General features: G+C 38.6%; 1 protein-coding gene across 8 annotated transcripts in view; it reads right to left on the bottom strand.

The window, feature by feature from the left end:
- Nucleotides 1–217: 217 nt before the first annotated feature.
- LOC144591171 (tropomyosin alpha-4 chain-like) overlaps nucleotides 218–15,917 on the bottom strand; it is an 87,131-nt gene continuing 71,431 nt past the window's right edge. For 2 of the 8 annotated variants that reach the window (XM_078395539.1, XM_078395675.1), the window contains 7 exons: nucleotides 13,507–13,640; nucleotides 12,322–12,439; nucleotides 11,798–11,868; nucleotides 9,499–9,574; nucleotides 6,640–6,702; nucleotides 5,022–5,091; nucleotides 218–1,296 (listed from right to left, as the gene is read on the bottom strand). In XM_078395539.1, the coding sequence (XP_078251665.1) occupies nucleotides 1,214–1,296; nucleotides 5,022–5,091; nucleotides 6,640–6,702; nucleotides 9,499–9,574; nucleotides 11,798–11,868; nucleotides 12,322–12,439; nucleotides 13,507–13,640 (615 nt within the window). In that variant the 3' untranslated portion in view covers nucleotides 218–1,213. The other 6 variants (XM_078395493.1, XM_078395641.1, XM_078395614.1 and 3 more) reach the window with 5 other exon arrangements.

Raw genomic sequence — 15,917 nt, 5'->3', positions numbered from 1 at the left:
TTTTGATCGCAAAAGATATTTTAAGGTGGTACACTGATATGGTTAGCTATGAGATCTTGGATACTTGGAAGAAGGAAGTGTATTGCAAAATAAACTGGAAAGTTTGAATTTCCTTCCTTTTGAAGATGTGCAATCAGAATCAATGAGTTATCATTATTACTGAAAAGCATTTCAGGAGACATTATGCACAGATTTGAAATCAACACCATTACTTGAGATAATTTTATTCCAAAGTTTAATAAACCGTACAAATAAAGAGCTTACACATATAATTGCATAGGATAAAGTGGAATTCCAAGGACATTCATAGGGAGAAGAAACGGTTGCATCACAGAAGAGCAAATGGTTGTTAAAACTCCATCTGTGCTCAAAATTTAAATCTATGTCAAAAATGTACATATTTTCACAATTCCAACTATTTATGATATAAAAGGTTTACAATGTCATGGTGGCATCTCCATTGATTTAAAAATGTAAGTCAATAGACTTTACATTAACAATATCTAGTGACATTTTTATTGTCTACAAGCAGTAACCTTGGGTCAGTATGATACATTAACATTTGCCAATAATTACCAGTGTGGTCCCGATATCAGAAACCAGGCCTTGCCACGTCTTTACAAGCTTTGACTTTTTCCATGTGTGCTAACGAGGCACAAACCACTTCTAATTAACAAATTTGAAAATATCTGAGATTTCTGAACTGCAGCAGATTAAAACTCAGGAGGGGGTGGTGCTGGAAAAAGAAAGTGGTGTGCATTCTTTTCAATTTTATTTGTGTTACCCAGCATCTTGTTAAACACTCTTAAATGCACTTATGGCAATAGTTTTACTAATACATTTTGCACACAAAAAAAAACAAAGCTTGTGAAGAATGGAAGCCATCAAACAGAGATTTGAAAGTAAAAGCAAATACAGTTATAACAACTACATCTATGGCATAAGTGTCAAAGTCTCTCCATTTACTGTGGTGGAGAGGGCAGGACAGTCAACAAAACCGTTCCCACACTGAAGTTAAAGTTTTAAAAGAAAGATTTCCCCCTTGCAATTTATTGGTTTCAAGACAAATGCTGAGCCTATATTATTTTGTTGTTCTAATCCCCATGCTGTGTGTCACACTTTGGCTGGTGGTTTTCAGTGCTTACACAGAAGATGTTATACCATGGGCACTCGTGGCATGTAAAAGCTTTTTGTTTTTTTTCCCCCCCAACTATTATAAGTGGCTCAGATCCACTAGAGTCTGCTCAAGCACCTGATGAATGCCCACATTCTCTTCTTTGGCCCGGGCCAGTTTTTCTATTGAATCATGGAAAAAGAAAAATGAGAATTGAAATTTAAATGAAAACATGAACAGTTTTTTCAAACAAAAACACAAATGTAAAACATTTCACAATGTTATAACATTCTCACAGTTTAACATTAGTTTAAACACTTCAAAGCAGGCAATTTAGAGCCAATTAACACATTTGTGAATCACAATACAGTGTTTTAAAATTCCAAAAATGAAAGTTTAGTTATTTTGTTTCTTCCCCCTTAATGCACCATGCTACATTTCCTTTTGCAAGCAGAGTGTCACTTCATCTTCACTCAATTACACAACTGTGTTGTTAGCCTGAAGCCAAAACATTTTATAACTTGGGCTGCAAAAATGCACAGATCTTTATTACTCCAAGGATTTCCCAAATGTAGAAAAATTCTAAGCTGCTGGATTTTATACACGCACACACATTTTATCTGGCAATACAGAGTGCAGGAATGTTTTCATTTTACAAGAACAAGACATTTGAAAGAGTGAGCCTCCAGATAGATTAATTAAATAAAAACTGAGTGGTGGCTTGTTACGGCACCCCACGTCACATTTGCGTTTACTGCGCTGATATTAGTCTTTCATTCAAGAGAAACAGAGTTGACAGAAAAGCAGAATCAATTCAAAACCCACTGCAGGATCATTCAAGTCCAAATAAATGTAGTTTTTATTTCCTTAAAGACAGACATGCAAAATAATGCTGTGAGTAGGTATGAAACAGAAATAGTATTATCATTCATTAAAAAATGTTAGGCAAGACAGCAGAACAAGTTTTTTTGGCATATCTTCAAGATAAATAAAGTCAGTTGTTAAGTTCATTCAGGACAACCCTCAGTTCACTATTGAGAAGACGATTTCTCTCTACCTCCTGTCTGAAGCGCTCTATTGAAACAGCATCAGTGATAGCAGACGAAAGAAGAGAGAGTCGTGTTAGTCATGTGGAACAGATCACCTGTTTTTACGAACAGGTTTAAACTATTCATAAGAAAGAAAAGTACTTATATACCAAGGAAAGCATTGTTGGTTAAAAGAATAGAATCTGAAAGATAATTCAAAAGAGAAAAGTTTGAAAGTGACTTGTTTATATGCACATGAATATAGACAAGAATTGGGCAGGACTGGGTCTACAACTAACCTATTGCCAAAGTTTACCGAGAAATTCATAAGGGACACAAATTCAGAGGGCACCATTTCACCATACGTTGCATGGGTGAAAAGGAGGATTTTAATAGTTTTAGTGTTGGCCATCTCCTTAGTTACATTTATTCTTACTTTACCAGGTGAGATAATTGCTTCAGTACTTTTGGACCAATTGAATTTCTCCTCATCTCATTTCTTACCCCCCCCCCCCCCCCCTCACCCTTTCTGTATAGGAAGAGTAACTCCAACACATTTCAAATGCACAGCAACCATTAAGAAATGGTTTAAGGTTCTCTTAAATTAGCACATTCTCCATAAATGATCTTACCGTTGAAAGTCCAGAAAACAAAAATCCACTCAATTAAAAACAATTCAGTCAGTCAAAATGTGCAAAATACCTATTCAAGTATAGTACAAATGTTATTGGAAGGGCAATCTTGTATGTAATAAATTGTGTCCCAAAACATATTCCAACCACTAGAGTACAAGTTTATTAAAAATAAACTTGAATTCAAAAAGTATTAATGACATCCTAAAAAAGTTGATGCAAAAATCTGGTTTTCTTTCATGCTTTGGGAAGGAAATGTGTTATTCTTACCTGTACACAATTCCAGAGCTGCACTAGTCTGCTTACCTGCCCTCTGAAATGGCCTGGCAAGCTATTGGGTTGCTTTATACTCATAATAGTAAAGCAAAGAATAAAACTTACATCAATGGGGACAAATTACCAACACAAAGTTGCTCCAATTGAGGTTGTGAAGTTTTCAAACATGTTTAAATTGGGAGAACAATCCCATACACCAAGGGCAACTATCAGGCTGTTCTTGACCACAGGTAGCATGGCAGATCCTCCACTGCAATCCTCCCTGAATACATCAGTCTCACAAGGAGAATACTTCTTATGAGGGTGGCACAAGAGGATACAGGCAGCCCTCAACATGACCTCGTGGTCTAGAGTGCATTAAATCCACCATGGGCAAGGACACCAGCACCTGGTTTTTCATATCGTGCTTGCTCAGTTGATGAATCTTGGCTCCTCCATGTCACAAGATTTGGATGAATCACCAAATAAATGGATATTGAATTCCTCCTGGAATGGACAAGCTTCAATTTTCACCACTGACGCCAACTTGGCTGATAGAATTCTGAAGGATTTAATTATCTGACCGACTGCAACAGAAGGTTAGCAAACCTAAACATGGTCATCTATTTGACCTTGGGCCTGCCAATCTTGCAGCTGTAAATACATCTGCCGACAAGAATGGTAAGACTATCATACTGGGGGAGCAAAGTGCTGTCTTTACACCAACTACTATATCATGGATATCAAATGGGATATACTCAACCAATCCACCAGCCCACAGACAGGCACGCATGGGGTAATGTGGACCATCAGTTTAGTCGTTTTTAGTTTTAGAGATACAGCGTGGAAACAGGCCCCTCGGCCCACCGAGTCCACACCGACCAGCGATACCCGCACGTTAACACCAGGGACAATTTTTTTTAACATTTACATTTATACCAAGCCAAATTAACCTACAATCCTATACATCTTGGGAGTGTGGGAGGAAACCACACACAGGTCACGAGTAGAATGTACAAATTCCGTACAGACAGCACCCATAGCTGGGATTGAACCTAGGTCTCTGGCGCTGCAAGGCAGCAATTCTACCGCTGTGCCACAGAACGGCCCACAGTAGATATCAGCAACATTATAGTCAAATGTAACCCCAGTCCAAAACAACCACAACCAATAATCCTGGTTCAATAAAAGGTACACCAGAACATGCCAGGAGCAGTTTCAAAATCAGAAAGCAAATTTGCAAAGTTGTACCTTAGAGCCACATGCACTAATTTTAAAAACAGCATGCAACACAGAGCTATGTAATCACACAAAATCAAAGACCCCCTACATTCCTAATTAACGTTGGATAATTAAATAGCCAAACAGAAGTAGACAACCAGAAAAGCATTCGCATTCTAAACAGTTAGGATACCAGTATGCAAATGTAAAAGCAAAGGTGAAGCATTTGCAATCACGTACAACCAGGGACTCCGGCTGATCAACTACCTTCCTCGATCCCCATCACCACAGAAATCAGGTTACAGAAAATTTTATTAACGCCACAGAATACCAAGAAATGACTGGATACAGCAGGTTAAAAACTATGGGATCAATCAAAATCCTGCTCCCGTAATGAACACCTTCAGAATTAGTTTCTATCCAAACTGTACCAATACTGGTATAATACTGGCATCTACCTGACCATGTGGAAAATTGTATCTTTTCTTCACAAAAACCGAACCGATCCTATTTGGTTCATTGCCACTGAGTTTACTCTCTTCCGCAGGGCCACTTCATACTGATTGATCAATGACCATCCAATCATCATTAAGTCAGAAGTGGAAATATTTATTGGCAAAAAAAATGCTGGAGGTATGGTCTTGCAGTTATTTGTTGATAATTCTAAAACTTCTGTTTCACTTAAATATTTATATATTTACAAATATATATATTAAACTTTAAGTAAACTAGGAAGGTAGCACAAATAAAGTTTATGAAGTGAAATATCACCTTCCAATTCATCAATAGCCTTCTCCAATTTTGCTACAGATCTTTCTGCAAACTCGGCCCTCGTTTCAGCCTGTGAGGTTAAAGAGTATAAGAAAATAACTGCAGATGCTGGTACAAATCAAAGGTATTTATTCACAAAATGCTGGAGTAACTCAGCAGATCAGGCAGCATCTCGGGAGAGAAGGAATGTGTGACATTTCGGGTCGAGACCCTTCTTCAGACTGATGTCAGGGGGGCGGGACCCCTGACATCAGTCTGAAGAAGGGTCTCGACCCGAAACGTCCCGACCCCTGACATCAGTCTGAAGAAAGGTCTCAACCCGAAACGTCACCCATTCCTTCTCTCCTGAGATGCTGCCTGACCTGCTGAGTTACTCCAGCATTTTGTGAATAAATACCTTCTGTGAGGTTAAAGACATTGCTTTTAATACTTTCATTGCTTCTTCTTTGTTATCATATCATATCATATATATACAGCGCGGAAACAAGCCTTTTCGGCCCACCAAGTCCGCGCCGCCCAGCGATCCCCGCACATTAACACTATCCTACACCCACTAGGGACAATTTTTTACATTTACCCAGTCAATTAACCTACATACCTGTACGTCTTTGTTATCCATTGATCTCCCAACAGTCTGAATTTACTCTGAAAACAATGTCAGCAGATTTGCCACATGTCACAGCCTGTTCAACAATGCACATTACAATGACAAAGAAGTCATGGACTTGCACAAGAAACCTTGATGGAAAAATATCAAGGCCAGTGAACTCGTGAACCTTATCCTCACGAGTTGGAAAGTGACACTATTACCACATGAGAATGTTTCCTACAACATTTAATTTAGTTGATTTAGTTTATTGTCATGTGTACTGGGGTATAATGAAAAGCTTTATCCTATGGATTTGCATTGATGTAGAATTTAAGCACAATCTTGGAATGTCCCTTAATTTGGTCAAATACCTATGTCCTCTGGTCCTCGATTCCCCTACTCTGGGCAAAAAACTCTGTGCATCTACCTGATCTATTCCTCTCATGATCTTATACACCCGTTATCCTCCTGCGCTCCTTGGAATAGAGACCCAGCCTACTCAACCTCTCCCTATAGCTCACACCCTCTTGTCCTGGCAACATCCTCAAATCTTTTCTGAACCCTTTCAAGCTTGACAATATCTTTCCTATAACATGGTGCCTGGAACTGAAGACAATATTCTAAATGCAGTCTCGCCATCATCTTATACAGCTGCAATATGACCTCCCAACTTCTATACTCAATACTCTGACTGGTGAAGGCCAAAATGCCAAAAGCCTTTTTTGACCACCTTATCTATCTGCGACTCGACCTTCAAGGAACCATGCACCTGTACTCCTAGATCCCTCTGGTCTACAACACTACCCAGGGGTTGTTTTAGAAAGGGACCCAGTCTCAGCAGAAATCCATTGTTTGTATACAGTTATAACATTGATGATTAGATCCACAATCTACGCCATCAGATTTCAGACAAGCCCCCAGTGGGGAGATGTCATCCTGAGTGTCGGCTTCCCTCAATGTGGGAGGGGATCATACTCACAGCCAATATTCTTCTGTGAATGTAACTGGATTAGATTGCACATCACTCACCTCTTTTAGCTTATCTGATAACAGCTTGATTTCGTCTTCATATTTATCTTCTTTTGAAGCATACTGGCAGATAAATATACATTTAAAAGAGATGAGATAAATTACAGCATTATATTTCTTTTTAAAGGGAAGTGGAATAGCATGCAGATTTAATCAAGCACCACCAAAGCCTCCCCAATTCCCATTGAAATAAATGTATAATTTTAGCAATAGAGCTTGATATTATGCGGTCCATGCTAAGAAAGCAGTTTTGCAAATGGCCAGTATCAAACATGTAAACAATATTACAGTCCTGAGATCATCATTAACAGCTCTGTGCCATTCTGCTGAACAAGCAAATTGATAGCATGGCGGGAAGGTAAACGAATGGTGTCAACTTTTTCAGACAAGCATCAGCTACGACTCAGATGGCGGCGCAATTTTATATTTTTGGGGCGGGGGAAACTTCCAAGTTTACGCTGCTGGTTTCTCTCTGGGATGTATGAGCTAGAAGTGGCCACAAAAACTAGTCTTTTGGGATTAGCTCTCAGTTTAACAATTTGCCTGCATTAATTTCAAAACAAATATTTTATTCAGGAGTCCTTTTCCACTGAATTGATATTGAAGGCTTACATCAGCTGTAACAAATTTGGTGACGACATGGCAAGAAGCAGTAGGTGTGCAAGGACACCTGAAGGTGATTCTCAAAGCAACACAATACTGAATAATTGCTTAATTTACTGTAGACCCCTTGCTACAGTTAGAATATCTATTGGCAAATTTTCAATCCGGTCTTAACTTCAGAGGTGTAGTTAATGTCAGGGAGCTATGATTTAAAAAAAAAAAAAAAAATTCTTGATGATACCATGTGGGTCCATTGGCAATTTATTGCACTGGTTATTGAAAACACACAACTTGGGCAAGGCAAAAAAGTTTTTTACAAAATGGGGTTTGATACACATTGTGGATAGAGATACTGCTGATAAAATATGACGGACATGGGAATCAACACAAGAGCTCAGTGCTATATTGCTTTTTCAGTCAGAAATTAGACAAATTGCAAACATTTATAAACATTACATAGGAAATACAGAGGTGAGAAAGGACAATGATGGGTTGAGAAATATCCAGGGCATTTCAATAAACACCAATATTGAATCAAACCACCCCAAAACAGGGTGACAAATAAAATGGCAGAGATTCAGGAAATTAAGGAGTGTAATTTTTCAGCCCTGTACTGTATCCCAAGCCAACAGAAGAGCTGCAGATAAAATGGATTGAAGGAAAGAACAATTTCTCCATTGCTACTTAGCCAAAGGTTTTAATCAGCTCCACGATAACTAAAGCAAAAGGTATCCCCATATTTTAAAAACACGTTTAAAATATTAACCAAGCTTCACAACTTTGAATACAACATGAACATTTTATACATGGCCAAGTTGACAATTTTGATACAAGTCATTGTATGGCCACTTTTGATACAGTCTGCATTAGTTAAATTATGGAAAACTAGAAATATTTAGAGTAGTTTAATAGCTGGATTGAATATATTGTAATAAGAACAAATGATACCCAATATACAAATTCCATTTTGGTTACTGCTGTTCTAGAATTAAGACTGCATGTAGTTGTCTGTGTGGAGAAGATTACCACAAAGAGTATGGAAGCTCAAATTTTACTTCTGAGTTTGGACATTCTCTAGTAATTAGTGAAGTTCTGTTATGAATAATTAGCCAATAATGACTAGTATGTTCATTCTTACCCTGCACCTCCTCCCTCATCACCACCAAGTAACCCAAAAGCACGTCCAAGTCAAAGAAACATGCGCACTCATACAAGCTTGTATACTGCATTCGGTGCTGCTAATGTGGTCTCCTCCACATTAGCAAAACCAAGTGCACACTAGGCACCCACTCTACCCACAAGGCCATTCTGACCTCCCAATGCATGCCACTTCAAATACCCTTCCCATTCTCATATTGACCATCTGTCCCCAGCCTTTCCCATTTCCAGTGAGGCCAAACATAAACTAGAGGAATGTCACCTCATATCCCACCGTGGTTGTCCACAATCCAAGTGATATGAACATTAACTTTCCTTGAGCACTTTGCATCATGGTACGATGCCAGCACAAAGGGTTACCAATGGATTATCATTTCAATGTTGCATAAAGAGTTCCAGAGTCAATTTTGAAACCAGTGTAGAAAAGGCCTTATAGGGATACCTTGGCTTTAAAAGCAGTTGCGTTTGGAATGCTCCTACCTTTTCAGTTTGTGCTTCCAAAGACTTCAGACTGTTGGTCACATTTTTCAATTCTTCTTCAATCTCAGCACATTTACTGTTCAGAACAAGATAGTTTGGTTTGGGAAAGAAGGAGGTTGAGAATGTGCAGAAAGTAGTAAGAAACCCATAGCAAGCAAACATTGCTGGCTCTTAGAATTTAGGCCCCAACACACCAAGCATGTTCAAAAACAAAATGTAGATGCTTAAACCAGAACATTGGGGGAATATGAATAATTGGGGTACTTACCCGTCATATATAATGATGGGGACAAAAATTCATAATTTTAATTAGTCGGTTCAATTTCCGCACTGTTAGCAAATCTCCAAGAATTGACATTTAGCAACTCCATTGACAGTAACAGGGCCCAAGACTACTTAAAAGGCCACAGAAAGTATTGAAGCCACATCTTGATTCCAGAATTCAGCTGCTATGGGTCTCCACTGGGGGAAAAACCAGTGACACACAAACTATCAGGGAAGCAGAACAGCAGCAGCAGAAAAGAACGCAAGGAATGTAGCTTTAATATTTTCCTCACAGAGAAAACAAAGATGAAGAGAGGAAACAGGAAGCAGCTAGTTGATTTCTGGGAGTAATACCTCTTCCTCTGAGGCCATTAACGATTTCAAGCTCTGGTCCATTACTTTAAGCTCCTCTTCGAAATGCCGGGCCCGACTGAGTTAATCCACAGTAAAGGGGACAAATCCCAGGGAGTATTCAGCATGCAATTCAACAGGGGAAAAGAAAACCATGTGCCCGCTGTCATTAGTACATTCACCAAATTACACAGAATAACATGGGAATTGAAATAACTACTGTAACAGATCCAACGTTCAAAATTAAACAAGAGTGTTGACCAATTCCTGGATGATCGAAAAGATGCATTAATTTTGCTACACAGGAGAGTAGCCCAAGGGCCACACACCATCATACAAAGACTTAGTTCATCTGAAACTTGTTCAGTTGAAATGAATCGCATTTAATCCAAATCAACTGTAAAAGTACTAAGTTTGAGAGACAAAGTAATATGTAAATTAGGGATTAACATATACCACAAGAATAAAAAAATAGATACTTGGGTTAAGTCCAATTAAATTTTCCAATAACTTAGTCAATGAATGCACAGCAGGTACCATGTTTGATCTGGATTCCGAGTAGAGTCGACCAATTGATAGATCTGAACAATGCAAGTTGACAAGACTTCCCGAGTTGGCACTGAGCCGGCTCAGGAATAACCACCAACAAAATTTGAGAAATATGCTGGCACTTGGGGAACCACAAACGAGTCTCCATCCTGAACTATGGATCTGGAAACATGGCTGAGAGAGAAAGAAAAAACTGGGGCTACTATCATTACCCACAATATTTACTGTGGAAATAAAAGATCAATCTAGTCTTACTGAACAGCATAACAGGCATAAAGACTGAATGGCCCAATCTTGTCTCTGCCATTCAGGATCAGTTCTACCTTCTCCTAGTAGCAGGATCAGAATTTATTAGTTTAAACGGTGATGGAAATTTAATGTCCAATAGAAGTAGCTGGCTAAATTAGTTAACTGAAACATGCCAAAATCAAAGCAGAACAAGTATTACATTTTGGATTGTGATAATATTGTTTCAACTTTTAAGATGAAGGGGATCTGATGCAATAATTATTTCAATCATTCTCCAGGAAAGTAGCTAGGTCAATAATCCAATAAAATACAATTATAATGTCAAATATAAAGCTGTCACAATTACACCCTTCCTGTACTTCAATAAACTATCACCAGTAGACGTCAAAATACAAACACCATTTCAAATCATGTTAATCATAATAGCTTCCCTCGGTATTCATTTGCAGCAAAATAAAATCTTGCCACCTTTTCTCCCCCACCAGAATTCAGTTGGCGCATGCTTCAAGGATGAAAATATGGGTGAGTGGATCAGTTTCACAGAAAGCTGTTGAAAACCCACTTCAAATTATCTGCCCATGGTTTAGACAGCGCTGTCCACTTCTATTATCAGCTCATGTAACATTCGCCAGCTGATATATTATCCTGCATGCAGGATAGGTGGAGGGAGAGAAGAGCGGAAGCGCTACACCGAGTTACATGACAATTTATAAACATACAATGGTTAAACGAGTCAATCTAGCACGAAGCTGAACCATGCTCGCAGGAAGGTCCCAAGAGCAATAGATTTCTGGGCACCAAGAATCAAAGGATCATGAGACAAAATGGATAAAGTATCCATCACGATTTTATTAAATGTCAAACCTAACTCAAGATTATCTTGTCTTCCATTTATTTTTACATCCGAGCAAGATTGGTGACAAGGGCATTGGGTGAGTGGGGGTGGAAAAGGGGTTCAAATCCCATGGGGAAAAATCAAACAAAGCCACCCAGGGTTTGTAGATTTCTGATTGCTATTCAGAAACACACCATCAAGCAACAGCATCAGATGCTCTTCTCACCAACGCTGTAGCTGAATGACACATTGTTTACGCTTGGATCAATTGTTTTGGGGGCGTGGGGCAGGCAAATAGAGTGGTGCAAAGATAATGACTTAATCAGTGAAGCAGGCAGTGCGGAGGCACAAGAAAGATGGCAAGGAAGGAATACACCCATGTATGACATATCCACCCAAAACAATCTTTGTCTCATAACACAGTTAAGTGCTTAAAAAGAACCTGTTGATTTTGAGTCATACTGTATGGAAACAGGCCCTTTGGCTCGCCGGGTCCATGCTAACTATCAAACACCCTTGTTCACAGAATGAGCAAATTCAGTGGATTGGGTCACTGGTTTCATATCAAACACCATCAACTTTCTGCTTGTACACTATACAGTGCTTGGTATACTTGTGGAGTCTCTTTCTAATAAAAGTGTAATAAAGGTTCACAGAATTCAAAGTTACCTTTCAGAGTGCTCAGCCCGCATCTCGGTTCGCTCCTGCTCACTTTCAAGAATGATATGTTTACGTGCTACCTGCAAACAAAACTTTAATATGACTTAAAAAACTCTATAGAGCATTAACACTACATTCTTAATACTAACAGTCGACAGAAATCAGGCCCTCTGACAACAGGCACATGAACAATGCCAAAGATTCAAGATTGCATCCATGAAATCCAAAAATCCAGCTAAATCCTGTCTGCATAGTTAATAAATCTCAGCTTTCAATGCCAAGGCCAACTGCAATACAATAAGCAGGAAAAACAAACCCAGTTGGCATGGTTCATCAAAAGGAACATGCTGTAGATATTAGTAACTGCTTGGAATGAACTTCCCCATAGCTCCAAATTAATCATCAGGCAAAAAGAAAATACAGAATTAAATCACTGCATTATCCCCAGAATGGCGTGCCAAATTGCACATTAACAATATTCACCTGGACGAGTGTTACATATAGAGAACAGACAAGGCAAGAAAAAATATCACCTCTTCATATTTGCGGTCTGCTTCCTCGGCAATATGTTTAGCTTCCTTCAGCTGCATCTCTTGCAATTCCATTATCTCTTCAGCTTTTAAGACTTTACTCTCTACTACCTTCATTCCCCTGCAGGGGAAAAAACATACATGCATCCAATAAGAGGCCACCAAAGGGAAAAAAAACAAAGAATATTCAAATGTTTTTGCAGACCATTGAATTTTGCAGACATACTAAAAATCTTCTGACGGGTCTCCACCCGAAACATCAGTCTGAAGGGCCTCGACCCGAAACGTCACACATTCCTTCTCTCCAGAGATGCTGCCTGTCCCGCCCGCTGAGTTACTCCAGCATTGTGTGCCCATCTTTGCTAAAAATCTTTGACTTTTTAAATAAATATTTGATCAGGTAGTTATATTACAGCAGCTTCTCTGCAGTCACGCAATGCACAGATCAAACATTATCATACAAATTATATAGACAATTGATCCCTTGCAACTTGTCAACAATTCTAGGTGAATGGAGACAAGAATTGTTCATTCTTCTGGCTGACTAAGAGCAAGAACATTATTGATTCCCATTTACAATCCAGCAACAGCAAAACACAAATGATAGACATTTTAAGATACTGTATTCCCACATCCATTCATTAAAAAATAGCTGAAGGAATCTAATTCCATATTTATTTGGCTAACATTTGTTAACCTCCTCAAGTTTTCACTAACAACTGCACTAACATCAATTGCCATTTGAAGAAACGAAATTCAACTTTGGCCACATTTGCATGTAAAAATAGATCTCTTGCCTTAGAAGACGAGGCAGTTCTATGGTGATCAATACATCAGGTGGTCCCTGTGCCCTTTAGTTTGAACTGTCTAAAGTTGGCAATTAGAGTTCCCATGGAAGGTCAACATTTACTCCACAGGTGACCTGCTGAGCACTGTTGTTTTATTTCAAGATTTCTGACACCAGTAATATTTCGTTTTTCATGGTTACTATACTATCCTTAGCCTGCAAACTGAGCTTAAGAAAAATGCTGTATGCCACAAATTTACAACTCCGACAAAGCAATTAATACTGAGCATCAAACTTTTCCAGATAGGGAGGGGATTAAAAAAAACAATCTATTTGGGCCTGCTCAGATTGTTACCACAGCTACCAGTTGTCACGGTTGTGGCAAGTCATTTATCTCTTACCGTTCACTTTCATCTGCACACTTTTCAGCTTCATCTAGTTTCTGCAGGGCAGCAGACAGACGTCCCTGAGCACGCTCCAACTCTTCCTCAACCAGCTGGATACGCCTATTCAAGGAGGATACATCAGCTTCCGCCTAAACAAAATAAACACAATTGAGCAACTATTCTGAAAACAGGAGTTATCCACATAGTGAATATTAAGCCACTGGAAGACATTCTTCTGAATTGGACAAGGTGGCACATCAACAGCTGAGATATATTAATATACAGTACACATTAAGTCAAAAGAATCAAGCATTTTGATAATTGAAGGATTCAAAGTGTTTGGTAAATCAATAGCATGCAAGTTGGAAAGTAAATCTATGTAATTACTACAAGCAATGATTTACCTAAGAAAAATTGTTTTGCTAATTTTCCCTATAAAGGAAAACAAACAGAATGTGCATTTAGACAATTTTGAATGGAACAAAAAAGTGTTTGGCAAGTCTAATTCTCCAAATGACATATTGGACAAAGGCCAACAAGAGATTGAGCAATCTGTATATCTTAAGGATGCAGATGCATAGTTTAACGAGATACAAGAAAAAACTTGCAATACCAAATTAGGCAAGAGCAGTTTGAAAGTATACAACAGTATTTTCCAAGTGGGATGGAGCCGGATGCAGTGAACTGCTTCAAATTAGGAACATAAATACCTGCCGAGTTTAAATGAAAAATACAACAAGGCTGAATGATAAGCAGCAAATTTTGAAGAGAATTAGAAGATCAGGAAGAAACCCTGACTAAAGGTGTAGATGGTAAAACTGATAACTATGGTTTAACTCTGAGACTCTAACAACCATTAAAATACGGATTGTTGCTGGATGATCGCTCCCATAGTTTGTGTTAACGTAAAGATACACCAAGACGCTAACAAAAAAATAATGGTAGATACATGGTAGAGTTGTGGTTTACAAAGTGCGGAGAAATAGCTGAAGCATTTAAAATAAGTTGAATAGTATCTTTCTACCTAATTATTTTTTGCTCTAACAATTCTAACCCCTTTCCTGTTAAGCGCTGTATGATAAACATAAATGGCACAAGTAATAAGGAACATAAACAGACTTGTTTTCTTTTGTCACGGTTGAATAATCAAGATAGAACGAGTCTTCCAAATGTCGAACATTCATTCTAGCTCATAGAAAAATAGAAAATAGGTGCACGAGTAGGCCATTCGGCCCTCCGAGTCAGCACTGCCATTCAATATGATCATGGCTGATCCTCCTAAATCTGTAGGAAAGAACTGCAGATGATGCTGGTTTAAAACGAAGGAAAGGGTCTCGACCCGAAACGTCACCCATTTCTCTCCAGAGATGCTGCCTGTTCTGCTGAGTTACCCCAGCATTTTGTCTCTATCTTTGGGTTAAACATTTTCCTACACATTTAAAATACTTAATTGGGAATAGATTATTTCCTAAATTTTCAGCACAATGGAATCTAGCAGGATGCTATAATCCGTACCAGCATCCATTCCCCCCCCCCCCCCCCCTCCAGATTATTTCTGTCTCGCAGATCAACAATGGATTCCCCCAATAATAAATCACAGTAGTTTAATATTGCAGATTTATACTTGGGCTTTTCAAAGGAGCAGAGCGAGTTGAAAAAATGCAAATACTGGGAAATCTAAAATAAAAACAGAAAATGCTGTTAGGAAGCATCTGTGGGAGGGGAAAAAAGTTAATGCTTCAGGAGGAAGACCACTCATCTTCAGAGCTGCCAACCTTGTCAAACCAAAAAAAGGAACACAGATGGCAAAAAAAAAAAGAGGGGTTTTTAGTGAAAAAAAGGAATTTTACAAATTAACAAAACTTACAACCATGCGCAATACAGGATGCACTTTCAACACAGGAAATTGTGATGTCCAGTGCTCAAGCTGTTATCTCCATCATTTATCTACATGAAATAGTCCACAATGGTTCAATCCAACAAAATACATGTATCTAGTGTTTCTTTTTCGGTCCTCAAACTAAGTCAGAGGTTCTAATGTATGTTTGTCCACTCATATCAAGTCCTTGCTAGAGAGCTTTTTGTTATAAGCAGTGGTTGCCTGTTTGCACTTCTCCAGAAGCCTTTCACTGAACTTCACTTGATGACAACTGTTTTTTTTTTTAAAACACAGCCATACACTTTCTGTGTGAGGAAATCTGATAGTGTTTGTGTGCTAAGACTTGGGCGAAATTCAGTGGAGTTTTTCCTTATTAAAACTGGCAATTTTAAAACAATGCCTTTGGTCAACAGAGTGATATTAATTTTCAGCGATGCAGTTGTGTTTATTTTGTTTCTTGGTGGTTAATGAAGTCGCGCAGCCTTAATATGACAACGATTAGAGAACTAGTCCGTATGAAGTACACTACCGCTAAATAAGAAAACGG

The sequence above is a fragment of the Rhinoraja longicauda genome, chromosome 1 (genome assembly GCF_053455715.1).
Source record: "Rhinoraja longicauda isolate Sanriku21f chromosome 1, sRhiLon1.1, whole genome shotgun sequence".
Classification (NCBI taxonomy): Eukaryota; Metazoa; Chordata; class Chondrichthyes; order Rajiformes; family Arhynchobatidae; genus Rhinoraja; species Rhinoraja longicauda.
This window is presented reverse-complemented; position numbering and strand designations above follow the sequence as displayed.